This window comes from Cricetulus griseus, chromosome 4, assembly GCF_003668045.3.
Source record: "Cricetulus griseus strain 17A/GY chromosome 4, alternate assembly CriGri-PICRH-1.0, whole genome shotgun sequence".
NCBI lineage: Eukaryota > Metazoa > Chordata > Mammalia > Rodentia > Cricetidae > Cricetulus > Cricetulus griseus.
The window spans coordinates 73225436-73252602 of record NC_048597.1 but is presented as its reverse complement, the minus strand read 5'-3'; the positions used below and the strand labels follow the sequence as shown (position 1 = coordinate 73252602).

Sequence of the window (27167 nt, the reverse complement as noted above, 5' to 3'; positions counted from 1 at the left end):
GAGGTCCTGAGTTCAAATCCCAGCAACCACATGGTGGCTCAGAACCATCTGTAATGAAATCTGGTGCCCTCTTCTAGCCTGCTGGGAGAACACTGTATACATAATAAATGAATAAAATCTTAAAAAGAAAAAAGATCACCCACTTCCAGTTTTCACTATAAATCTAGTTGAGTGAACTACTACTTGCAACTACTTTTTGAAACAAAAGCTTTATCAATCTTATTCTCAATTAGGTATGAATTAGGTACTACCAAGCTGGCCTTGAACTCTTTCTGCAGTTGAAGGTGACTGTAACTTTCCTCCTACATTTAGATGTGCACTACTCTGCCTGGGTTGTGCAGTGCTAAGGATTAAACCAACATGTGCATTACCCCAAACAGAAGCACACATGTGCATGTCAGGACTTCCATCATGGTAGACAAGCACTCTACCATTGACTACATCCCCAACTCTAAAAACAGTTTCATTTAGAATATTGATGCCAGCAACTCTGAAAAAGAATGTCTCCATTCCATTTTCATTATGTCTGTGTGTCAGTATGTGCACATGGATGCAGGTGCCCAGAGAGTCCAGAAGGGGGCATTGGATCTCTTGGAGCTCCACTTAAAGACTGCATTCTAGTTCTCTGCGAGATCAACTGCTCAGTCACCTCTCCAGCCTCTCCATGTAATTTGAAAAATATACTCAGTTATGTGTATCTTTTTACACATGCACACAGTATTGTGGATGTGAGTTTTTGTGCATATCTAGAAACCAAATGTGGAGCTTTATTTCATCTGTGTCTCTTTAATTGTACATTGTCATTCTAGTTACTTTTGCTTATCTGGCATTCTTAATATTTATGACGAAGAAAGGCTTATGTGATATATCCCTGTGTATAATCCCAGATAATTTAATTACAAAATATTTAATTAAATGAGATGTATTTAAATAGTTAAATGAAATGACTTTAAAAATCATAATCTAGGGCCGGGGGCGTTGGTGGCGCACACCTGTAATCCCAGCACTCAGGAGGCAAAGGCAGGCGGATCTCTGTGAGTTGGAGACCAGCCTGGTCTGCAAGAACTAGTTCCAGGACAGCCTCCAAAACCACAGAGAAACTCTGTCTCGAAAAATGCAATACAAAACAAAACAAAACTTGCCCTTTGTGCATTTCTCTTTGCTGGAGCTATCCTTTATTCCTGTTGTTTACTTTGATCCAGTCCCTGGGTGATTGTTTTAAAGGCTTGAGTAAGGATAATATGAAGGAAGAAGAATCAGTGGAAGAAACAACAATTTTTTTTATTTGTGTGTGTGTGTGTGTGTGTGTGTGTGTGTGTGTGTGTGTGAGAGAGAGAGAGAGAGAGAGAGAGAGAGAGAGAGAGAGAGAGAGAGCATGTGTATGTAAGAGAGGGGGGAGCACTGGGCTGGGCTAGAACTTCAAGTACTATGTTGAATAGATCTGTAGAGAGTGGACAGCCTTATCTTGTTGCTGATTTTAGTGGAATCACATAGAGTTTTCTCTCCATTTAGTTTGATGATGTCTGTTGGCTTGCTGTATATTACTTTTATTATGTTTAAGTATGTTCCTGTTAACCCTGATCTCTCCAACACCTTTAAGGGGTATTGAATTTTGTTAAGGCTTTTTCAGCATCTAATGAGATGATTATGTAGTTTTTTCCTTCAGTTTGTTTAGTGGTGGATTACATTGATGGATTTTTGTATGTTGAATCATTCCTGCATTTCTAGGGTGAAGCCTACTTGATCATGGTGGATGATCTTTTTGATGTATTCTTGGATTCGGTTTGCCAGTATTTTATTGAGTATTTTTGCATTAGTTTCATGAAGGAAATTGGTCTGTAACTTTTTTTTTTTTTTTTATTGATGAGTCTTTGTGTGGTTTTGGGTACCAGGGAGACAGGCCTCATAAAAGGAATTTGGCAACCTTCTGTCTATTCCTATTGTGTAGAACAATTTGAGGAGTATTTATATTAGCTCTCCTTTGAAATTCTGGTAGAATTCTGTGCTAAAACCATCTGGCCCTGGATGGTTTTTATTTTTATTTTTTTGGAAACTTTTAATGAATGCTCCTATTTCCTTAGGGGTTATAGGTCTATTTAAATTGTTTATCTGATCTTGATTTAATTTTGGTATGTGGTACCTATCAAGAAATCTGTCCATTTCTTTTAGATTTTCCAATATGTGGAATGCAGATTTTTGAAGTGTGACCTAAGAATTCTCTGTTGTTATGCCCCCTTTCTGTTTCTGATTTTGTTGATTTGGGTATTATTCTCTCTCTGCCTTTTGGTTAGTTTCAATAAAGGTTTGTCTATCTTGTTGATTTTCTCAAAGAACCAACTCTTAGTCCCATTGATTCTTTGTATTGTTCTCTTTGTTTCTATTTTATTGATTTCAGCCCTCAGTTTGATTATTTCCTATAGGGACTGCACCACAGCAGTAGGATTCTACCAGAGTTGTAGGCAGGGCCCAGCAGCCTTGCTGGTACTGACATGGGACCGGGAGGGGCACAGGATGTGCCTTGAGGCTTAGGTCTGGAGATTGGGGCAGCTCAGTTAGGAGACCAGTCACTCATCTGTTCTTCAGACTGCTATAGGCTGTACCCGTCTGCTGGAGCTGTGGGACAGGGCTGGCCATGGGGAGGATGATGAGGTGGGTGGGGTTGGACAGAGGAGTGGATCTTGTGGGAACAGAATCCAGTGGGTAGTAGCAGTCCAGCCTGAAGTCAGGCTGTCCCCACCACTTGCCTGTTGGTGGGGACTGCCTTGATTCCATTGTTTTGTTTTTCAAGACAGTTTCTTGTGTGACATTCCTGCTGTCCTGGAATTTGCTATGTAGACCAGGCTTGGCCTCAAACTCACTGAAATCCATCTGCCTCTGCTCCCACAAGTGCTGGGATTAAAGGCGTGTGCCATCACTGCCTGGCTTAATTTTTTTTTTAAATCTGTCAATCTTAAAGTGTTAGTGTTGTGTATTATAGAAACTGTATCAAAATTAAAGCAAAACAAACATTAAAAGTATAATAAATACCTTTTTAGCTCAAGGAAACTGAGCCCAGAAGTCATTAATAGGGTGGTTGGCAGAAAGGGGACAGAGATAGCTTTATAAGTCTCTCTACACAAAGCCACCAGCTCAGTTTTAGCTTTTAGTTTCTGTATTTATCTTAGGCTGTTTTGTTCTCCTCCCTGCCAAAGAGCCACAGAACCTGTCTGACTCAGGAGAGCAGTTTAAAGGACATACCAAACAAACAAACAAAAAAAAAAAACACTTGCTTCAATGTGAAATGGGAAGGCTAAACCTCATATCCCAGAGTTGGCGGCTTGGCTCAAATGACACAGGACAGTTTGGCAGCAGCCGCTCTTTTGTTTTTGTAGAATGGGGACTCATTAACCCTCACAGCGTCTAAGACAGAATTTTAGGAATTGGAAGTCTTAGCTAGCAAAACCTAGTATGCAGAAAGGAAGAGAAGGATGGGGATGGAAGCAGAAAAGGGACCTTTTGTCTTTGTGAAGTTGTCAGTGCCTGACCACTCTGAGCGGGCACTTTCACCCCATCTGCTGTGCCCCTGCCTACAGTCCTGTCTTGGCGCCCTTTCCCTTTTGAGGGGGTCACTGTACCCTCAGGAGCAGAGACTGGTCAGCCTGCTGCCCCACCACCACCACCACTGATGCCCCAGCAGTCTTTCAAGAACACACACACACACACACACACACACACACACACACACACACACACACACACACCACACACACACACACACACACACACACACACACACGGTGCTGTACTCTTCCAGCACAGACACCGGCCAGAGCCACCCTCCTCTGCTGGACCCCATGCAGCCACTGCTACTGTACTGGCTGTGCTCTTTCTCTTACTCCATCCATCCATAAAATCATTGCAGTAGTGGGAGGAGGAGCCATATTTGGTGATTTTAAAGCTACCATCAAAAGAATTTTTTTTTCTCGTACTCTGAAACAAAAGTAGTTTTAAAATTAATGTCACTTTCATTAGGACCTTTTATCTCTCTCTTTTATTTATTTTTCTTTTTTTGCTTTATGGAGGGTTGCTTTGTTTTATTTTGTTTCACAGCTTACAGGGAATTGGACCTAGGACTTCATAAAGGCTAGGCAGGCGCCCCACTTAGTGCCCCCTAGTGGTTCATTGTCCATTTGCAGTTCTTTGGCTTGTTTATTGATTGGCAGCTTTGTGTCTTTGGTTTTTAACTTCTGAAGTCCTTTTATGTTCTGGAATTAACCCCTTATTTGAGGAGTAGCTGGAAATTTTTTTCTCTCATTCTGTAGGCTGTTTATTGTTTCTTTTTCTGAACAGAAACTTTAATTTCATGTAATTTCATTTGTCAATTCTTGGGGCTGTTTTCCTATCATGTTTTCCATCATGACACCATTAATCTTAATAGAGGCACACAGTCTTCCTTTTAATTCTATACAGGGCCAGGGTGTTTCTGCTCTCTTCATTTGATACTCGGGAATGGGGAAGTCTTGAAGGTGGTCCAGAGTCACAGATTTACTCCCAGACAAAGAGTCTGAAACATTCAAAAATGTGAAGTCTGAGACTTCTTCAGAGATGGGCAGAGGTCAGAATCAATCCCCTGACTCTAGTAAAAGTGATATTGAGGGGAAGGGAAAGGGGGGAGCCCTGGATCAGTCATTGGCTGCAGATACCGCCTTGAGGCCTAGCTGAGTGAGCCTTGAGTGGTGGCATCTCCTCCTCACTGCCCACTTGTGACTGAGGACTGGTTTTAGAAGCTCATTCTTACTTTGCAATAGGACAGTTATTTTAGTATATTTAATTTATACTTCTGAGGCATTTTCCAAGTTAAGTCTCCATTGAGTTACATACTGGAAAGAGTAATAAAAAGTATTTCTCAGGATTCAGGAGGCATATTGTAAAAGGATACATTCTAAGTTCATTCTGTTTCCTACAAACTTTAAAGATTAACTGTTGAAAAATGCTTTCAGATCAATGTCATTTTACATAAATGACTGGTTTTTATCAGAGTAGTATAATAGTAACTTTATTTCTGTCTAATGGCTTCCATCCTCAGGTGAAGTGGGAAAATCTACCCTTGTTTATATTTTTGGATAGCTGAGCGATATGGGAAATATTTTTGATATGCAGGGGCAGTACTGCACATCAGGGTTCCTTGCACTTCCTGTCAGCAAAGGTATCAACTGCCAGAACCCCCTGATAAGTCCTATTTCAAGCAAGCAGCGTCTGGATAGTGAAGACTAACAGATGACAGTTACTGCTGTGAGACTGGCAGCAGCGCCACCGCGTTACCATCCAGACAAGAATAAACACTGAGCTTAGACAAGGCTAAGTCCCCTTTGCACTTTTGACCTGTCAGGGAGTTTGAAAGGGTCATTTCTCTAATCCAGAGGCTGAAAAAGATCAGAAGCTTTGAAACATGGAGAGTATCTTGTGGTTGGGGACATGTCATATTTGTTAAACAAAGAACAGGAAGATTGAGTGTTTATACTGTACACACTCTGCATAGGATTAAAAAAATAGTCCTCCTATAGGACTGCAGAGATGGCTTAGCAGTTAACACCACTGTATGCTCTTACAGAGGACCCAGGTTCAATTCCCAGCACCCACACAACATCTCACAATCATCTAACTGTGGTCTTGGGGATCTGATTCTTCTGCACGGACACTGCACGGACATGGTGCACACACCCATACATATAAAAATAAAGTGGGGGCTGGAGAGATGGCTCAGTGGTTAAGAGCACTGACTGCTCTTCCAGAGGTCTGAGTTCAATTCCCAGCAACCACATGTTGGCTCACAACCATCTTGAATGGGATCTGGTGCCCTCTGCTGGCATGCAGGCAGAAGATTGTATACATAATAAATAAATAAAATCTTTTAAAAAATGATTTGGAGAGAACAAAAAAAAATATTTAAAAAAAAAATAAAGTGGAAAAAATGGCCTCACATTACCACTAAGTTGTTGTCAGCAGGAAAAGTAATTTAAAGTCTTCTTGGCTTCTTCTTCGTTTGAGAAATTGGGAGACTGAAATGTGTTTTTAGTTCCCGTGAAGCTTGCTATGATTCTTCCCAAGCTAAGGAGACAGGGGCTCCTCCTAAGCCCAGGGGAACCCCAAGGACCAGTCTCTTATCTGGTCTTGATGGTAGTAAAAAAAAAAAATGGTTAAGGATGACTACTTTCATGGTCTGAAACACCCAACAGAAATGTATAATCCAGGATTAAAATGATCAGCAGGCTTCTTTTTTGTTTGTTTTGCCTTTCAAGACAGGGTTTCTCTGTGTAACAGTCCTGGTTGTCCTGGAACTTGTTCTTTAACCAGGCTGGCCTCAAACTCCCAGAAATCCTCCTGCCTCTGGCTCCCAAGTGCTGGGATTAAAGGCCTGCATCACCACTGCCCAGCTAGCATGATTCTTAACAGACTTCTGTGTTTCTAATGGCCCAGAGCAAACAGAGATAGATGGTGCCAGTTTAAATGACCATTTCTTAAGAAAAAACTATAGTCAACATGATTTTGTTTCCACTTAGTAAACCCATTCATTGTCTTTAAAATGTGTTTATACTGGGAGAGATATGCGTGTGAAGGTCAGAGGACAACTAGGCCAGTCAGTTCTCTCCACCACATGTCTACCAGTTATCGAACTCAGATCCTTGGGCTTGGCAGCCAGCTTCTTTACCTCTAAACCATCTCGACAGCCTCCATTATGCTGTCTTGTAATTGACAGAGTTATGGGTTGTTTTTTTTTTTACATACAGCAAAAATTAACGTGATGAAACTTTTGAAGAATCAAAGTCATGAAGGAGTTTTGTTAATGTCAAATTTCCCATTGTGTCAGTTCAACAACCATTAACTTGTCAGTACTGTCTTCTCTCCTCCACTGTTAAACTGAATTGAGAACATGCCATTTTGTAGTCAAAAGCAGCCAAGCATTGTTGGTTTCACAGGGATCAGCCTATAGATGGGACCCCCAGGGAACTGTAATATGTCCCACTCCCATTCCCTTTAGATCTTGATGTAATGCTGGGCACATTTGTTCCTTTGAAAGCAGTATTTAGGGACAGAAAAGTATTTTGAAAGCACTTAATGCAATTATATTTTTAAATAAAGAAAACGAGACCCAAAAGTTCTCAAACTATTATTACAGTGACACTGTCTGAGACATAAAGAAAACCTTCTTAATATAGTTTAATTAAAGTTGGCAAAGGGAATAGAAGGTAGTTCTCAAATTCCAAAACCTAATTTTTCTTAGTATTGTTTTTATTTTATGTATATGCCTGACTGAGTTTATGTGTACCATGTACATGCAGGAGCCTACAAAATCCCAAACGCATCAGAGCCCCGGAACTGACGTCAGTGCAAGAAACTGAACGTGTGTGCTCCTAGCTGTCGAGCCATACCTACAGCCTCTTTTCTTGTTGACAGATGTGTTAACATTCTACAAGGGAAAAAAATTTTTTTTGTGTGTGAGTGGCTAATGATTAAAAGAAAAACTTAATACAAAGGAATATAGAAGTAATAATACCAGAATATAAATATGACCTGAAACTGCAGTGTGATGGCCAAATGCTTTATTTACCATATTAGATAAGCTGCATTTCTCTATAAGGAAGCAGCCTCTGTTTGCGACCGTGGCTTAGCAAAATTAGAAAAAGATTAAGCACAAAGATATTAATAGGTCAGGCATCACAGACCTTGGAAAGTGTGTGTTCTCTGACAGTCTGCGATCTGAAGGAGAGGACTGTGGTGTTTTAGAGTATCAGGTTTAATATTGGTCATTAACAGTTTATATAAAAACCTTCAGGACTCAAGCAACAGAGTCCACCACACTTTTTCAGGTAAGGAAAGTGAGGCCAGGACAACTTCAGGCTATTTATAGTTAAGACATGGAGCAATTGGGACTTGGGCACACTGCATAATCCATGTCTAGAGTGTCATGTTCCTTTAGTTACAAACATTTGCCTCATATCTGCCTCTCAAAAATATGGACAAGATTTAATAAATCATGTCTGGGCCTTGATAACATGGAATGAAGCAGATAGAAAACTTTCTGATGTGATTGTGTGTTTATGGTTTCAGGTTTGACATTAGGCAGCTAATGATTTAATGTACTGATAACAAGCTCTCAAATTTTTGCTTGTGTGTCAGTTTCCAAACACCTGGAAGAAGCCTTAAATAAAGCTTTGAAACTCAAATCTATTAGGTTTATAGCACAGGCCTTGTACCAGACTTTGGGATTCAAAGCACACATCTCACATAGGCCTTTGGGATACATAGCACACATCTCACACAGGCCTTTGGGATACATAAATTGCATCTTACAGTTTCTTGTTGTTCTTGAAAGAAACATGAGCTCAGCTGGCCCTGATGGGAGGAAGACGATGAGAAGATGTGATGGGCTCATTGACTCGTTGGTCCATTATGTCAGAGGAACTATCGCAGACTACCAGCCAGACGATAAGGTAACTCGAGAGTTGAGCATCCTCACGCCAGATTACCACTATCACTTACATTGCTTCAAGCTGTTAAAATAATCACTGGATGTAGGTGTGTGCCTTAACTTACTTTCTGAGCCCAAGGTTTCCATTACATGCTTAGACATTTAACTTTCTGTCTGGTCTTAGGCTCAGTGTTTTTCCAGACCCAGATTTCCAACACACCTTTTAACAACTCAGTGTGGATGTTCATCAGGAACGCAAATGCTACATGTTCAAAAATAAATGCTTAAATTCATTTCTTCAGTCACCCCAATCTTGCTCATGTTCTTTCTAATCTTTCTGATAACCAGCATGTCTGTGGCTGGAGATTATAGGTTAGTGGTGAAGCCTTGACCTGACATGTATAATACCTTAATTAGATGGAATGAATGGACTGATGAATAGATGAGTGAATGAGTCTCACCAGCTACCAAAAGAAGACTGAAATATGAATGGCCTTGGCTGTGACTCTTCCTCATACCCTGTGTGCACAGGCGGTACACCAGATGCTGCTTCTCCGGTACCACATCTGCCGCTTCCATTTGCGTGTGCTTTACACTAGTTACTGTAGTAGCTCCTAACTGGTCACATAAGCAGTGGCATATCCTATTCTCCATATTAGTGTGGATACATAAACCAATATCCTATTGATTTATGTATGGGAAGTTTGAAGTTGTTCTAGACATACTTTTTTAAAATACTCTAAGAAAGATTCAAAGGATTACATTTAACCAGTGTGTTTCTTTTTTTTTTTTTTTTTGAGTGTATGTGTGTGTTGTATGGTAGAGACCAGAGGTTGATGCTGAGTGTCTTGCTTATTTTCTACCTAACTCTTTGAGTTAGGGGAACTTGCTGATCCCCATCTCCTGTTCCCAGCACTGGTGTGACAGGTACATGCTGCTGTGCTCAGTTTTCTGTGGATTCTAGGAGTCTGAAATGGGGTCCTTATACTGTACATCAGACTGTTTTTAGGTAGGGTTCTGGTTAGTTGGTTTCCTTTGTTTTCTTATGTTGATTTTGTTCATGTAAAACCACTTTAATAAAGCTCCAGAGCTTGGATTCAAGCCCAGATCTCTAATTCTGTAAAAAAAATACTCTAAGAGGCTAAGACTAGAGCTCATTGATAGAACATTTGTCCACTGTGCAAAAGGCCCTGGGTGGGTTCAGTCTCCAGATACATTAAAAACAGCTGGAAGACAGTCGCTGGCATCCAGATAAAGAATCTGGGATGCTATGATAAAATCTTTGGCCCAGTTTCTGGCGTCCATATACCCAAAGAGTCTGGGATATTATGGTGGAAGTTCCACCCAAGTCCCCCTCCCCCACCTCCCTCCAAACCCTGCTGCATCTCAGCCCTCCAAATGATAGCCTCTCCCGCAGAGATTCTCAAGACCACTCCCACTGGGTATTTAAACTTCCCCCAGAAAATAGACATGTAGTTTTCTAATCTCTCTTTCCCATCTCTGGGGGGTGCTGAAAGGCCACCCAGTAGTGCTGTATCCATTAAACGTGGGCTTTCTCTAAAACAAACAAACAAACATCTGGGGGGGCTACCCATTGTTTTAAGAAACCTGGATTCTGTGTTTTAGCATAGTACTCATGACCATTCATTCCTGGTCTAAAATTAGCCATTCCAGGTATCCTCAGTAATTCCACATACCTTACTGTCCAAGCACACTACATTGCATGCAGCAACCCTTTTAAGCGCTGAAGCCTAAATAACCTTGTCATGTGTATATGAGCAGTATTCGTGTTGTTTTCACAGGCTACGGAGAACTGTGTGTGCATTCTTCATAACCTTTCCTACCAGCTGGAGGCAGAGCTCCCAGAGAAGTATTCCCAGAGTATCTACATGCAAAACCGGAATATCGAGACTAACAGTAACAAAAGTATTGGGTGTTTTGGCAGTCGAAGTAGGAAAGTAAAAGAGGTATGTCGGGAGATCTTTGAGAGACAGATGGGGGTGAAGGGACTCTCACTCCTGAGTTTATGTCAGCTACTGTTTCACATTTAGTTCTCACATCAGTCCTCCCACGAGACTTCACCAATAAGGAAATGGCTACATCAATTCAATGCCTGGGTGAAGGGGATAAAATTCACTTCCCACTAATCTGGCTCCAGATTTGTTGTTAGCGATTAAACCATGCTGCCCTGTGTCCTTTGTGCGCTGTGATACAATCATTGCTCAAGCACCACCAGAAGCCCTGATGCTTTCATTGTGTAACCTAAAAACAAACTGTGAACACATTAAAAGCAAATTTCCTAGGAAAGATAACATATCTCTTTCAGAACTGACATCAAAGTGAAAAGAATGTAAACTACCGTATTCTTAGTGTTATGGTCATTTTAATTTGGAAAATGGCTGGTAAATTTAGAGCCTTGATACTATCTCAAACAATTCTATAAGCCCTGGAGGCAACAAACCTTTTTTTTTTCCTTATCTTCAAAGTGATGGTGACTATTTACAATTTAGGTTAAATGCAGCTGGACCTATGTTTAATTATTGTGAAGTGTAAAGTTGGAGAGAGTGAGAGTTTTTAAAGAAATAATTGCTGTGAGCTAAACATTAAGTAATTGAAATGCATACATAGTAGTTTTCTGATTTGCTAATCTTTCTAGACAGTGTTTCTGGTCTGTCGGTGTGGGTGCAGGGTGGTAGGCATCACCTGAAGTGCATTTACTCTGTTTGTGCTTAGCAATACCAAGATATGCCGATGCCAGAGGAGAAGAGCAACCCCCGGGGGATAGAGTGGCTGTGGCATTCCATTGTGATAAGGATGTATTTGTCCTTAATTGCCAAGAGTGCCCGGAACTATACCCAAGAGGCCTCTTTAGGAGCTCTCCAGAATCTCACAGCAGGAGGTGGCCCGGTGAGTCTTGTGCTAGCTTTTCCACTTCTTAACCTGAGGGCATTGTAGACATATCTACCTTAGGTGCAGAGGTGAAGCAATCAGGTTCCAGCAAAGGTTTCCTCATTCCAGTCAAGACAGTTCTCCAAAACCACCAGGATTTCAGCTTCAGTTTCTATAAAGCCGCATCAGACTACAATTACAAAAACAACACATTGACTTTTATATTGCTTAATTCTTCCATTACAGTCCTCAGAACCCTGCCTCAAACTAGGCAAGAAACATGCAGGAACTTCTCATGTCTAGAACTCAGACCTCTGGGGTGGGTCTGTTCTTTCATGATTAGTCTTGAATCTCTCACTCCATCTCTGGGTTCTATGTGCACATAGTAATGAGGATAGCTAGGAATGACCCCAGCTTACATCTTAATACCCTGGTGTCCTCACAAGTAGTGCTAGTAAGAACTCAGAAAAGGCCTGGGCAGTGGTGGTGCATGCCTTTAATCCCAGTACTCAGGAGGCAGAGGCAGAGGCAGAGGCAGATGGATCTCTGTGAGTTCAAGGCCAGCCTGGTCTACAGAGTGAGTTCCAGGACAACCAGGGCTACACAGAGAAACCCTGTCTCAAAAAATAAAAAAAGGTGGCTGGAGAGATGGCTCAGAGGTTAAGAGCACTGACTGCTCTTTCAGAGGTCCTGAATTAAATTCCCAGCAACCACATGGTGGCTCACAACTATCTGTAATGAGATCTGGTGCCCTCTTCTGGTGTGCAGATATACATGGAAGCAGAATGTTGTATACATAATAAATAAATAAAATCTTTAAAAAAAAAAAATAAAGCCGGGCGTTGGTGGCCTTCAATCCCAGGACTTGGGAGGCAGGCGGATCTCTGTGAGTTTGAGGCCAGTCTGGTCTCCAGAGCAAGTGCCAGGATAGGCTCCAAAGCTACACAGAGAAACCCTGTCTCGAAAAACCAAAAAAACAAAAACAAAAAACAAAATAAATAAATAAATAAATCAATAAAATAAAATAAAAAAAAGAACTCAGCAAAGTTATCTCACTGGCCTGATTTTTATCTCAGTAGGGCTCTGGGAGGAGACTGTGATGTTAATTGGTCTGGTCTGGGTACTGTGCCCTCAAAGAAAGTGAGTGTTCACACAAAAAGAAGTAGTGCATTCTTCATTGTAAAAACAATTGTGTCTCCAGTAGCATGGGATTTGGAAGGGCATCTGCACATCTGTGTCTTGGGAACCCATCCATCTCTTCCCAGTGACTTATTTTTTTATCACCAAAGTCAAAGCATATGGCAGATGGTTATTGTCTGTGCCATGTATTGTGTGCCTGTTACATGTTTCCATATCCTATTTTAAATCATTATTAGAACTAAGTTTATGTGTACTTTGATCATGAACTAATCACTCCAAGATAATTCATGACATAGCCGATCTTCAGTTACATATCCCTATATATAAGCATACTCTTTGAGGGAACAGAAACATTTAAGAAAATGTCTTCATTCCTGATGTATGTGTCCTCACATAGAAGCTTATTTGTTTTAAATAAAACTGTGAAATGATAAAGCCACCTTCCCATTGTACTGTGTTTAAGAAAACAAGCCATCATTTATTTGATTTGTGATAAGCATGCTTGTGAACAAAGAGAAAGGAAGAACTCTGTTGTTTCAAGAAACTCAAGGTCCAACAAGAGAAAATATGGAATAAAGTAATTTTTACCCAGATACCTGGTCTAGTGGTAAAGAAGGAGAAGCCGGGTGAGGAAGGATAGCACGAGCCACATTGAAGTGTCTGAGCATCATTCTACAGGCAGCAGATAGCCATTAGCAGGTTAAATCAGGTGGGGTTTGGAGAAGCTTTATTCCAGATCTGCCACTGGTATTTAAAATCAGTAAGGTTTGTTGGGGTTTGGGGGGGGATTGTTTTGGTTTTTGTGGGTTTTTTTTTTTTTTCATATGTTTTGCCCACCTGTATGCCTGTGTGAGGTTTCGGATCACCTGCATTGTCCTCCCAAGTGCTGTGGTTAAAGGTGTGTGCCACCAGCACCCGGCCTAAAATCATGAAGTTCATTAGCACTATTTGAGGTCATGGGGAGGTTGGATGAATGAGATAGTAGAAATGCTAATCTGAAAATGTACTAGTCTAGCAATATAACAAATCTAAAAATCAGAAAAGGCAAAGGGCTAAATGAACCCAATAGTAGATTGTTGGTGAGTAGGTAAGTTAAGCTAGGATTACAACATTGTTAAAGGTAGACAGATGGCATTTATGTGATAGCTCAGGCAACTCTAGCGTTAGTATAAATACTAACAGGAGACAATTGGTGATGTGAGCTTTAAGGATTAAAGGATGGGATAGAGGGATTAATTGTGGAGATAAATGTAGTAGAAACAGAACAAAACCGAAAAGGTATTCAAAGCTCTATGGCCACACAGGACAATGTTTTTCTGGTTCTGTGTGACAGTAACACTGAGTAGTTGATACATAGAAGGAAGTTGATACATTGAAGCTGGAAGCCTAGAAGTGTGAGGTGGTTTGGTTAGTTTGCTCAGCTGTATGCATAGGAAGTAGAAGGTTGACAGCCAGTCTTCATAGCCTTCAGATAAAGTGTTTGTCTAGATGGCATACGGGGAGAGAGGAATGCCCATCCTTCCTCTTGACCCATGGTCAGGATTGTACATAATCAACAGTGTCCTGGGTAGCTCTGGGAAAGGAACCTTCTTAGAGCAGAACAGTTGATGGAAGACGAATAGTTGTCACAACACAAAAACCATTTAAAATAGTAATGATTAACTTCCTTGAGCCATGGAAACTTTAACACTCCAGTAAAGTGATGCACAATTTCCTAGGAATGTTAATTATAAACACAAAAATGGTTTTAGAGATCCTGTATTCCACCATCTGTGCTCAGCTCTACATTAAGAACATCAATTCTAGGGGCTGGAGAGATGGCTAAGGAGTTAAGGCTGCTCTAACAGAGCACTCAAGTTCAATTCCCACCACCCACCCACATGACAGCTGACAGTCTGCAACTCCAGTTCTCTGGGTTCTAACATCTTTATGCCAGTGCACATAAAATAAAGTTAAATAAATTATTTTTTAAAAACCTTAATTCAAGAGAATAGAATTGAGAAAATGAAGAATACAGGTGGAAGTTGGAGGCAGTGTTCAAAAAAAAAAAAAAGACAGACATCCTAAAGAATGGTTAAGACACAAGAATTTTGTCATGATAGCCTCATATTAACTTCAAAAAAAAAAGTTTAATGTGGCCGGGCATTGGTGGCACATGCCTTTAATCCCAGCACTCAGGAGGCAGAGGCAGGTGGATCTCTGTGAGTTCGAGGCCAGCCTGGTCTTCAGAGTGAATGCCAGGATAGGCTCCAAAGCTACACAGAGAAACCCTGTCTCGAAAAACCAAAAAAAAAAAAAAAAAAAAAAAAAAAAAGTTTAATATGAAGTCACAGACACAAGCCAAGGCTCCAGTGCTGAGATCTCTTGATATAGAAAGAGCCAGGTCAGGTCAATGTTTAGACCCTAAAAAAGATTTCCCTAGACCTAGGCCAGCTGTAGTCTCAAATACACAGACTGCAATAATCCATGCAGTAATTTCAGATACACAGACTGCAGTAGCCCATGCAGTAATCTCAGATACATGGACTACAGTAATCCATGCAGTAATCTCAGATACACAGACTGCAGTAGTCCATGCAGTAATCTCAGATACACGGACTACAGTAATCCATGCAGTAATCTCAGATACAAAGACTGCAGTAATCCATGCAGTAATCTCAGATAAACAGACTGCAGTAATCCAACTAGCAGTGTGTTGCCTTTTTCAAAAGTCTAATATCTACCTGGCAATTGTAAACTCCCTGAGAGTTCATAAGACCTGCACAAACTCAAGCCAGAAAACACCCCAGTGGTGGAGTTGGGGAAGACACACAGAGTCCCACAGCTAGCTGAAGATCCCTGCTGAGTCACCAGACTCCAGGGTAGACCACATCTATTGCAGTTGGGCAGCACCAATTGGACTTGGTGAGTTTCTTTCCTCCTTTTTTCTTTTTCTTTTTAAAGGAGAATAGGAGATGATTTATTCTGGAGCCATTATGAGTGATCATGGCTTGGGAACACAGATTTAGGTTACCCCAAATTCTGTGTTCCAATGTGGAAGCAGTTTCGTGAGATTTTTACAGTTTTACAGAACAAAGGAAGTCGTAAACCAAGACAACTATAAAATACCTTGGTGGGCGCACTGGAAAGGCAGTAGGTGAATCAACATAGGCTTTACATGAAGAAGAAAACTCAAAGCTGGGCGTGTAGGAAGGAGGTGAGGGTAGATCAGGAGAGAGTTAAGAGGGAAAGATAAATAAAAGTACATTATATGAAATCCTCAAGGAGTTAATAAAAATGCTTCTTAAAAACCCCAATTCTCGGCCCGGTGGTGGTGGCGCAGGCCTTTAATCCCAGTGCTTGGGAGGTGGAGGCAGGTGGATTTCTGTGAGTTCGAGACCAGCCTGGTCTATAAGAGCTAGTTCTAGGACAGCCTCCAAAGCCACAGAGAAACCCTGTCTCGAAAAAACCAAAAAACAAACAAAAAAAAAAAATCCCAATTCTCTTTTTATAATGAATTGGGTTTATAGTTTACAAACAAATAAGCTTGTTGAACTATGTTAGTTACCAAACCCTGAAGCAGAAGAAACAGGACCAATAACCAAGCATCCGCTGATAAACGAAGGCAGGTGGTACAGATGAGCTCGTGTTTTCTCACTTCAGCTGGCAGTCCAGGAAAACAAAGATTCTGGTCACTGCATAAATGGCTAGCAGCTTCGTGGCCAAATCCAACCAAACCCACAAAGATGAGCTTATATAAGATGGATAGTTCAAGAAGATAGAAAAAAAAATGCTTTCCAATTAAGTTGATATTACTCAAACCTTGATTTCAAAAGTTCAGTACAAGATACCCAGTGGCCACACGTACTCATTTGCAAGCACAAGGACCTCAGTTTGACTGCCCTACACTCACAAAAAAGCCAACATAGCTGGGCTGGAGAGATGGCTCAGCCGTTAAAAGGCAGAACCAGAGAAGCTAACATGGCCACCTTGGAGTAATGGAGACACGTGGATCCCAAGAGCTTGCAGCGAGCCTAGCAGAAACATCAGCATTCCAGTTCACTGAAACCCTGGCCTAAAAGGATAAAGTGGAGGACAAGAGAAAACACCTGATGTCCTTCTCTGTCTTGCAAAAGCATGTACAAGGGCATGCACACACACAAATTAAAATCTGAAGTGTAGTACAGAGTAAAGTCAGACCTATTTACTTATAAACACAGATGCAGAAAAAGTAATTATTTATTTATCTTGTTTGTTTTTTTCAAGACAGTGTTTCTCTCTGTAGCCCTGACTGTCCTGGAACTCACTCTGTAGACCAAGCTGGCCTTGAACTCAGAGATCCTCCTGCCTCTGCCTTCTTGATTAAAGGCCTGTGCTACCACTACCCAGCTGAAAAAATATTTTTATTCAGCAATTATGTTGAAAATCTAAAAGAATTTAAAGAAAATGTATCTAAACTGCTTTTATTAGAGTTGTAGCTTTTATTGTCCCTCAACCTCTGGAATCCACAGAGAACTTATTTCTCTGATAGCAAATGTATAGCATTTACAGGATGTGTCTCACAACAGATGCCCACATCAGTAGCTCGAATGGTTGTCCAGAAGGAAAATGGTCTTCAGCATACCCGGAAGATGTTGCACGTGGGTGATCCCAGTGTAAAAAAGACTGCTGTCTCCCTGCTGAGGAATTTGTCACGGAATCTTTCTCTGCAGAATGAAATTGGTGAGTTGAGGGCCAAATGTCATAGGTGCTTACTGAACATACGGGTGCAGGAGAGTCGATGATGAGCAGGCCTCGTCACTCCACAGGGTGAGGAGAAGCTCCCTCCCTCACTGCCATTGGATTGTCCTAAAGGCTAGCCTTCTGTTCATTTGCTTTGATTACTTGCAGAAGAGAAATCTAGGACCATACTAACAATTAGCAAGAAACTCAATCTGTGTGGCACCTCTCACCCATGGGCTGTTCCATTCTGGGGGTCTGTCTCATCTACATGTTTGTCACCAGCATAATTGCAATTGGCATAATTGCAATTTAAAATTGCAAATTTGCTTTATCTTCAACATGTAATTTAAGCAATTGGATCCATGTTGATTCTGAGCTTTAATAACCAATAATAAGTAAAAATCCATTTCGATACAGGTTTTGTTTTTAATGAGATTTTGAGCTAGGTAAGTTTTTATTTATTTCATTATTCATCTATCTATCTATGGAGAGAGAGAGAGAGAGAGAGAGAGAGAGAGAGAGAGAGAGAGAGAGAGAGAGAGAGAATGAATACATTGTGGATATGGGTTTAGATAGATGCCTTCCCATATATTATAGAATGTAGTTTATTGTTTCATGTACTCTCCTAAGACAACTAAATACGATAGAGAACTCCTTTAATTGCTGCTCTTCTTTAGCCTTGACCGTATGTGTTTTCTTAATCTTCATCTATAGAAGGGCTCTCCTAGTGTAATGATGATAAGGATGTGGCCCAGCTCTCAGTGGGTGGCTGGGGCCTTCCTGTTATTTGTTTCAGAATTATTTCCTTATTTCACATAAGTTGTGAAAGACATACTCATGTTCCCAAGGTCTTTTAGTCTGTGCTTTAACTGATAATAACTTACCTCTCGAGAGCTTAATATCTGTGGCCACAATTAATGAGCATAAACTCCTGAGCTCACTCAGGACAGCCTGTGGAGGAAGATAGTGTTATTGTGAGTTAGAGACATTTGTCAGATACTGGAGGTAACCTGTGAGCCCTGCAGAGTCAGAATATCCAGAGAGTCTGTTGTGGGTTCTCCTGACATCTAAGTTCCCCTCCCTTTAACTGAACCAGAAGTTGATTTTTTTTTTCAGTGTATTTTAGTTAATTAAACATATTCTTATAGGATAGTTAGACTTTTGTGGGTTTTTTTTTAACATATATAACTCTACCCAAAATATCTTTGTAAAAATCTTTTTCAACTTTTAAGGTGATGTCTATATTGCCAGAAATGGAATTTCTGGATTGAAGAGTATAAAATTTTAAAATTCTTGATACCCTTACTCTGTGGAAGGATTTTCAGTACACTCACAGCAGGCATTAGGTTCTCGGTACACTCACAGCAGGGCATTCTCTTTGGAAACATCTTAAGATTTTATTATAGAGACTCAGCATGTTTCCATACATATGTCAACCAATGTCAGGTTATCCCAGCACTGGGGGATGGGAGAGGCAGATCCCAAGAGCTCACTGGCCAGCCAATGCCCCCCAAACCAAGCTGTGGTTCAGTCAGAGACCCCATCTCAAAGCAATAGGCACACATACTGAACACTCCTGCGTATGGAGCACACACATGTCCTCCCCAAAGAAAAATCTTTCTAACCAAGCATTGTTTCTCTTTCAAATTGTAGCCAAAGAAACTCTACCTGATTTGGTTTCCATAATTCCTGACGAAGTCCCAAGTACTGACCTTCTTATTGAAACTACAGCCTCTGCTTGCTATACATTGAACAATTTAATGCAGAATAGTTACCAGAATGCACGAGACCTTCTGAACACTGGAGGCCTGCAGAAAATCATGACCATCAGCATAGGGGAAGGGTAAGGCTCCTAGTACCTGCCCATTGTCTGCATTTCCTCCACATGACTGTATGAATGCTCTAGCTGCAGTTACCTTTCACAGAGTCCTATGAGCAACAAGGCCACAAACAGCATCTCAGATCTGGGCTGTATCTCCTTTAGTTCTTGATGGTTAAGCAAGGAAAGAACTGAGTTAACCAAGCTACACGACCATCCATTCACTTCTAGAAGATCAAGTCACACACCATTGTTTTCTTACTTGTGATTTCTGGTATTTACTGATGCGATAAGTTAGATTCCCAGAGCAATGGTTGTGATTTAAGAATAGTAGACTATAGGCAAAATGGTATTCTACCATATTATATCTTAAAAAGGAAAAATCAAGTGTCAAACAACTTAAAGATAGACATGAATTTAAAACCCTTGTCATTAAAGAACTTTACAGAGTTTTGAATATAAGAAACCTATAACTTAATGAATTTACTTCCTCCAAGTGAATGTCCCTAGGATACTAAGAACACTGTAGGAGGCTAATGTCACTCTTCTTCCCACAAAGCTTTCATTGTGGGAGAGAAAGCTGAGAGGGAGCCCAACATTTTTATACATTTTAGTCTTGCTTTCTGTATTCTTGATTATGTGTTAATAGACCTTTGTGCCAAGGGAAATAAACCCACATTCTTTGATAAAGAAAACACAGCCATGTGTTAGTGGGTAATAGAAGATAATGAAATCTAAAAAGAAAGAGCCAGAAGTGGGAAGTTTAGGACACATTTAGAACTGGGACATCAAAAGTCAGTGCTGTGTCAAATGCAATAGGAAACTGGATTGTGACAGTAAGTTCTCTACTAAAAGCCAGGCAGTGGTGGCGCACGCCTGTAATCCCAGCACTCAGGAGGCAGAGGCAGGTGGATCTTTGTGAGTTCGAGACCAGCCTGGTCTACAAGAGCTAGTTCCAGGTCAGCCTCCAAAGCCACAGAGAAACCCTGTTTCCAAAAACCAAAAAAAAAAAAAAAAGTTCTCTACTAAAAACAATGAGTTTAAAACTATTTAACAAGTACTGCCAAAAGAACGTATTTTATTAACTTGAAAAAAAAGTTGGTTTGCACATTGGTGAGGTCCTTTAGTCTCAGAGCCATGCGCATTTTCACTTGTTTTTCCGCATTGGGACCTGTAAATATATACCATAAATATACAAATGTAAAGGCTCTATATGTAAATTAAAACACTTAAAATGTGTAAATAGCCTGGATTTTTCTCCATAAATCACATATTTACTAGCACAAACCATATGACTTATGAAGGAGCTTCTTAAAAAGTGAACTCTGGCTTTCAAAGCTCATCCTCTGTGTGTGACAAGTGGCAACTGTTGAAGCCACAGTGGAGACTTGAGGAATGTGTAGGGAATGGCCAAAGCCCCACGTTCTCACTGACCCACAAGCATCTCTCTTTTCAGCTATGCCCCCAACAAGGCCAGCAAAGCTGCTTCTGTCCTTCTGTACTCTCTGTGGGCACACACAGAACTCCATAACGCCTACAAGAAGGTAAGAACACTGACTGACCAGATAAAATGTGACACTTGACCTGGTCCTCATCAGAAATCACTGCACTTTCTTCTTCTTCTTTGTATTTAAATAGTTTTGCTGTTGTTGTTTTGCTTTGTTGTTTTCAAAATTTCATACGTGGGCACTGCATTGGCCCTCCCAAAATCAGGTTCTCGTAAGTATCATTGTTATATGTATATACATGTATGTGTGAATACATACAACTATATTATATATATATGCACACATGTACATGTAACCTATTGAGTCCACTTAGCTTTGCTTGAATTCAAGGGTGACCACATGTGATTGGACAACCTATGTAGGAGTTCATCCCTGGGAGCAATTGATTCTTGCTCTCAGTGGCCGTTGACCTGTAGCTCTTCATCTAGGGGAGGGACAGGAATTTCCCCTTCCACATTGGCACATCAACTGGTTGGTACCATTTTGCTGGTATTGTTCAGTCATATTATTGAAAGTCCATGGGTCCATTTTCCCTGCCATGTCTAAGGGACACAACATCAACAGATGTTGTAGGCCTCTGGCTCTTAAAACCTTTCTGTCCCTTCTTCCATGATTTTCCCTGAGCCTAAGATACATGGGTTGCATTGCAGATTTACCAATTGTAGTTAGGCACTCCACAGTCCCTTATTCTCTGCATTTTGATCTCTGTAGATTTCTGTAGTAGTCTCAGTATGTTGCAAAATGAATCTTCGACGAGGAGTGAGAGCTACACTTCTCTGTAGCTGTAAGGAAACGTATTTAGAATACAGTTAGAAGTTATATTGGCTTAGGATCTGGCAGTCATAGGTTCTCCTCTCCGGGAAAAGAGCTCTCCAGGGTTTACAGTACCAGATATGATAGCAGTCCTGTCGAGTGATCCTTAAGTCCAGTTAAACCATTATTGATTATCTCTAAGTTATAAGTGCCACTTTTGCAGTGTTGTGGCTATCTCGCCAGGCCCGTCATTGCTGTGGCATGCAGGCTTTACCTCTGGGTGGAAGTACTGATTGCTCCTCTCTCTTGGCAACTTGCATAGCACCTTCCAACATGTGAGAGCCATTTCTTGGGAAGGACACTTCCCAGTCAGTTCCAGCTCTGTTCCTCCAAGTCCTGTGTCCCAAAGTGTACTGTGTCTTCAGCAGTGGGGATCTCCCTTCAAATTCTGAAGGCAACCCACAGGAAACAGTAACAGCTTATATTGCTTTGGGAGTCTCATGGACTCCTCTGACCAACAAAGCAAGAAGAGCTTCCTCATGCCTGGTACCAGGGGTTTTGTTAGATTGTCCACGGCTTTTCCTGGGGGCATTATCACTCTAAGTGGCATAACTTCTTTAAACTATATATCTATGTATACTCATGTGTATCACAAGTGATTTTACTAGACAGTATGATTTCCTATGTCTCTTTGAACATCCTTAGTGTTATTTATCCTTCCTTCTCCACTTTTCCTCTGCACTGCCTTCCCCTTTCTGGTTAAAATGCCATTTCTATCTTCATGTCACCTATATCTTACCATCCTCACTCAAGAACTTTCCCTCACTCCCCTCCCCCTCCTTTCCCTCACTCCCCCACCCCACCTTTCCCTCACTCCCTGGCACCACCTTGGTCTCTTTTGGCTTTCCTGATCCTGTAGGCACTTCCAAGTTATTTACGTACATCTGAAGACTAAGAGCTAGGAACCACAAAGTAACAGAGGACATGTGACTTGTTTTTAGGGTCCTGGTCAACTCACTCAGTATATGTTTTAGTTTCATCTATTTACCTGCAAATTTTATGACTTCATTTTTCTTTACAGATGAATAGAATTCCATTGTATACGTGTACTGCATTCTCATTCACTCATCAGTTGAAGGGCATCTAGGTTCAAAAAATATTCCAACAGCCTTATCGATTGGAGAAATGCTAATTAAATGGAAATTAAAACTACTTTGAGATTTCCTCTTACCCTAATCAGAATGGCTAAAATCAAAAGTACAAATGACAACAAATGCTGGCGAGGATTGTTGGGAAAGTGGTACCCTCATTCATTGTTGGGATTGCACAGTGGGGCAGCCATTCTGGAAATCAATGTGGAAAACCCTCAGAAAGCTAAAAATAAACCTACCTTATGACCAACTATACCACTCCTTGTCAAGCCCTAAAGACTTGATATCCTGCTACACAGACACATGCTCAGCCATGTTCATTGCACTTAATTCACAACAGTCGGGGATGGAACCAACTTAAATGTTCTTCAACTGATGCAGGGATGAGACCTTTTCACATTTATGTGAGGACTTAGTAGCCTTTTACCCGTTTTTGTCTGCTTCTTCCAAAGGCTCAGTTTAAGAAGACAGACTTTGTCAACAGCCGCACCGCCAAAGCCTACCACTCTCTTAAAGACTGATGAAGGTGAATCCCAGAAACTTCAGTTTCCCAGTCTCCACTACAGCAAACTCCCCAGAGAAATACCTATTTTTCTACTAACTGACCCAAAAACCTCAAAAAGCATGGTTTGTTTATGTTCTTTTCTATTTCCATCCCCCAAATTAGAAAATGAATAATGAGGATATAATTTTGTTAGGCATCCTGAAGACTTTTACAGGGTTGCCACAGTAGTGGCTATGGAACGAATCTGTTTCACCCCCTAGAGATAATGGGCACCGTTATCTACGCTTACAGTATATGTGATTCATGTGAGGGAGCATCCCAGAGAACCTGAGGAAAGAAACTGTATGACTGACTTTGAACATGTGATTGACATTTCTGTCCTCTGTCTGGTTTTTATTCTTGTCACTCATCTGCATGTTACTCCATTCATCATTGAACTCCAGAGTATGTTCACCAATGCTGAACAGAACAGAAATGACAAGAATAAAGCTTTGATGGCAAATAGTTTAATCTGTGATGTTCTTAACCCTCTTGGGTTGGTTTGCTTTGCTTTATCTTTCTTCTGCTAAATGAATGTAAGAAATGTAGATTACAGAGCTTCGTAGCAACAGGACAAGGAAACTGAGAAGTGGTGTAGCAAACTTAAAACAGCTGGCTACAGAGGCCTACTAACAGGAGCAGTGAATATGCGGTGGAGAAATGGGAGAGAAAGAGAAGCGAGCAGGTTCATGTGCTGTGGAGAGAGGTGGAACTGGAGACACTGTGGTGGTGAGGAACAGGCAGATGTGAGTGGCCTGCAGGCCAAGTGAAGTCCAGGCCTGTGCTGCTGCTGACTGTATTGAAGCCAGGAGTCTGTGCTGTATCTGTGTGGCCCCTGTTACCACGAAAGGTCATGTGGATGCCCGTGATGTTAGGATTCAGGCATTATGCTGGCCTGCCCCTGGTACCTGGCAGAATGCACTCTGCAGGACCCTGGTCAGTCCAGGATCCCATGACTACTAGTCTGCACACAGGTGCAAAGGACCCCTTTTAAAGAAAGACCCCTGCTTACTTACGCTGTCTTTCTTTCCTGCTGTTCCCCTGGGGCAGACAGGACTTTTCCTGTCACTCACACACACACACACACACACACACACACACACACACACACACACTGCTTTTCTGTCCTCTCTGTGTCTCTATGTCTCTTTACCTTATTTTCTTGCCTCCCCCTCAATATAACTTTCAACATGAGTGATGTCTACAGGTCTCTGTTTCCCCATATGCCCATCATTGTCCATCACAGGAGCGGGGCCTTGCTACCTATGGTCCCAGTCCATGTCACATTATCCTAACACATGGTCTGGACAGCCACCCAAAGCCATGTTGGTCTCCAAGGATGTTGCTGAGCCCCTCGCTGACCCTGCCGCTCATAGGAGAAGGTCTGGGCTGACTAACTCAGCTACAACCAGTCCCACCTCAACAGCTCATGAAGGAACTGGTCCTGAAGAACCATAGCCTCAGGATCTCCATGACTGTAGCAACAGGATATCCAAGAGGAGTGCCAGTGGAGGTCCAGTATTGAGGGTGTAGCAGAAGCCAGAGGCCTTGAACCAGACCAAACACTTGTTGCAATGAACATTTGCAAGTAAAGCTGTTAGAGCAAAAGGGTATATACTGCAAGACACACTATAGCTCCCAATACCACCATGACAAATAAATACATGATGCAGGGGTGGGCAAGGAGGAGCAAAGTAGGGTGTCTTGGAAATAAATGGAATTGGGTTGCATGATTTGAAATTCTCAAATAAAAGATATTTTTTTAAAAAGCCTGGCTATGTATAAAGACAAGCATTGGTTCTGAAATTCTTTGTTCTCCTAAGCATTGTATAAATGGGGGTTTTGCTTCAAGAAACCATTTATGTGTAATGCCACTATTGGGTGTTGATCTCTGTAGCTTTTTTGCCCACTGGACTTGGTATAAGAATGTTTTGTCCTTTAACAAGGTTCTAAGAGGAGCCAGGGGCCATTGAGGCCAGACAAGGGCTCTGAGAGAAGCTTGTTTTAATGAATTATCGTGTCGATTTTGTCCAGCTTTCACAGTATGACCGGGGGCTGCTGCAGCTTACTGTCTTCCTGGTACAAGGCCAGAGAGCTCTAGAGAAGGGGCAGGAAGCTATTGTGGCTTCAGCAGCTGCCATCTGGGCTAGGGAAGTGCATCGAGGGAAACAGTTTTACCTAAGTAGTAATTAAAGCCCTTCCCATAGCCCTCAATTACAAGTCTGCTGTTTATTGATCCTTTGAAGTCTAATGTTATTTGCATAGGAAAGTAAAAGGAGAAGATAATCCTTCAGCTACCAAGGTGGGAAAAAAGAAACAAAATCAATTCCCATTTCTATTTAAATGTGTATTTAATTCTGTATTGCATTAGACTTAAAATCTGTTTAACTTTAAACATTTCAGCTTAGGCAATTAGCCCAGGTTGAAAAGTTAATTTTTTTTAAACACTAAATCTTTCACCAAAGTTCTAACAATAAGCATTTAGGGTTCATTTATTTCTCCAGATAAATGATAGAAGTTCAAAAGTTTTGTGGGGGATTTCTTTGCTTTTAGTGTCTTGATCTTAAGGTGTTAATAGAGTATTCTGTTATTTTATATACAAAATGAATGAAAGTGACATTGCCTAAAGTTATTTATATTTACTAATTTCTTTACCAAGAAAAATTTCTTATCACGACCAAAGTACATAAGAATTGAAACACACAAAACCATTCACTATTGTTAGGCTTTATACATTTAAAAGGGTCTGGGTCTAGGAGAAATTGGCTAGCTTGATCCTCTTCTCTTGCTTGTCCCTGTTTATAAACAGCCCCTACTTTGTCAGCACATATACGAAGGACCTTGTATGCATGAGTCTATATACAAGGCTGTTGTTCTCTGACTGTGCCCATGTTCCCAGAAGCGCTAGGTCCTTTGACTGGGAGAGTCTACAAGAGAATCCAGCCATATTGAAGCTGAGGTGGGGTGTTGGGTCATCACTGACAGTGTTTAAAGACCACACTGTGGAGTAGAGGCTAGACTTCAGTCCTAGACTGTGCCAGTGAGACCAGCAGACACTCCGTGGTACCCTAGTCTCCTCATGCTTCTTTTTAAAAAATTGTATGCAAGAAAAAATCTGAAGCAGAGGTAATCACATTGCTAGAGTCACAAAGCAAAGCTTCAGAGGATCCATCTGAAGCAAAGGGCTGGCACCCCTCCAGGATTCTCCCTCAAACCAAAGAGGAAAGCTCATACGGCTGCGCCTGTGGCTGCCTGGCCTTTTCTCTGTAGGAAGCTATGACTGCAGTGTGACCTGACACTGGCATTTCTCCGTGGTGAGTTTCTTACTCTCACTGAGGTTCAGACTTCTCTGTGTAATGAATGGGTCTTTTTGAGTATTCAGTGTTTCAATAAACATAAAGCCATGCTCACAGTATGTACTCAAGTGTAAAGACATGCAGGGTTCCTGCTGTGGAAAACTTTTCTTTTTTAATTCACCTCTAATTTCTTTCTGCAAATGTGACTGTTTCTTCTAAAATTCCAAGCTCCCCCTCACGCACTCCTGCACTCTCATGTACTCCTGCACACTTGCAATCCTGCACTCCCTCACACACAATCGCAGGCTCACAAAACACTCCTTCACATCTGTGCAGTCACACACTCATGCTCTTACAGCCATGCGCTAACTCACTCACACTGATGCGTCACGCCTGTTCTAGCACTCACCTACCACCTCGTACCCCCGCATTCTCACACTTACCCTTTCGAGACCAGCTAGGAATGGAGGGAACAAACACAGGCGGGCATGTAGTTGTGAATATTGTTTGTCAAAACATGAGTCCTGTATGGTTGTCTATGAAAAAGATATAGCCTCTACTTATGTTTGGGAAAGAGATCAAAAGGTTCTTGAACCAAGTGTGGTGAAGCACCCCTTTTATCCCAGCATTCCAGAGGCAGAGGCAGACGGATTTCTGTGAGTTCAAGTCCAGCCTGGACTACATAGTGACTTCTAATTCAATCAGGGCTACATACCCTGCCTCAAAAGAAAAAAAAAAAAAAAAAAAAAAAGGAGGAGGGGGGCTGGAGAGATGGCTTAGTGGTTAAGAGCACTGGCTGCTCTTCTAGAAGTCCTGAGTTCAAATCCCAGCAACCGCATGGTGGTTCACACCCATATGTAATGAGATCTGGTATCCTCTTCTGACATGCAGGCAAATATGCAAGCAGAACACTATAT

The 27167-nt window shown here is 41.3% G+C and overlaps 1 protein-coding gene across 1 annotated transcript in view; it reads left to right on the top strand.

The window, feature by feature from the left end:
• Pkp2 (plakophilin 2) overlaps positions 1-23419 on the top strand; it is a 57132-nt gene extending 33713 nt beyond the window's left edge. Inside the window, exons 6-12 of the mRNA XM_035444755.1 lie at positions 8354-8471; positions 10252-10416; positions 11183-11356; positions 17026-17179; positions 18833-19022; positions 20455-20542; positions 22863-23419. Coding sequence (XP_035300646.1) covers positions 8354-8471; positions 10252-10416; positions 11183-11356; positions 17026-17179; positions 18833-19022; positions 20455-20542; positions 22863-22931 — 958 coding nt within the window. The 3' untranslated portion in view covers positions 22932-23419. The remainder of the gene's footprint in view (positions 1-8353; positions 8472-10251; positions 10417-11182; positions 11357-17025; positions 17180-18832; positions 19023-20454; positions 20543-22862) is intronic.
• Positions 23420-27167: the final 3748 nt, after the last annotated feature.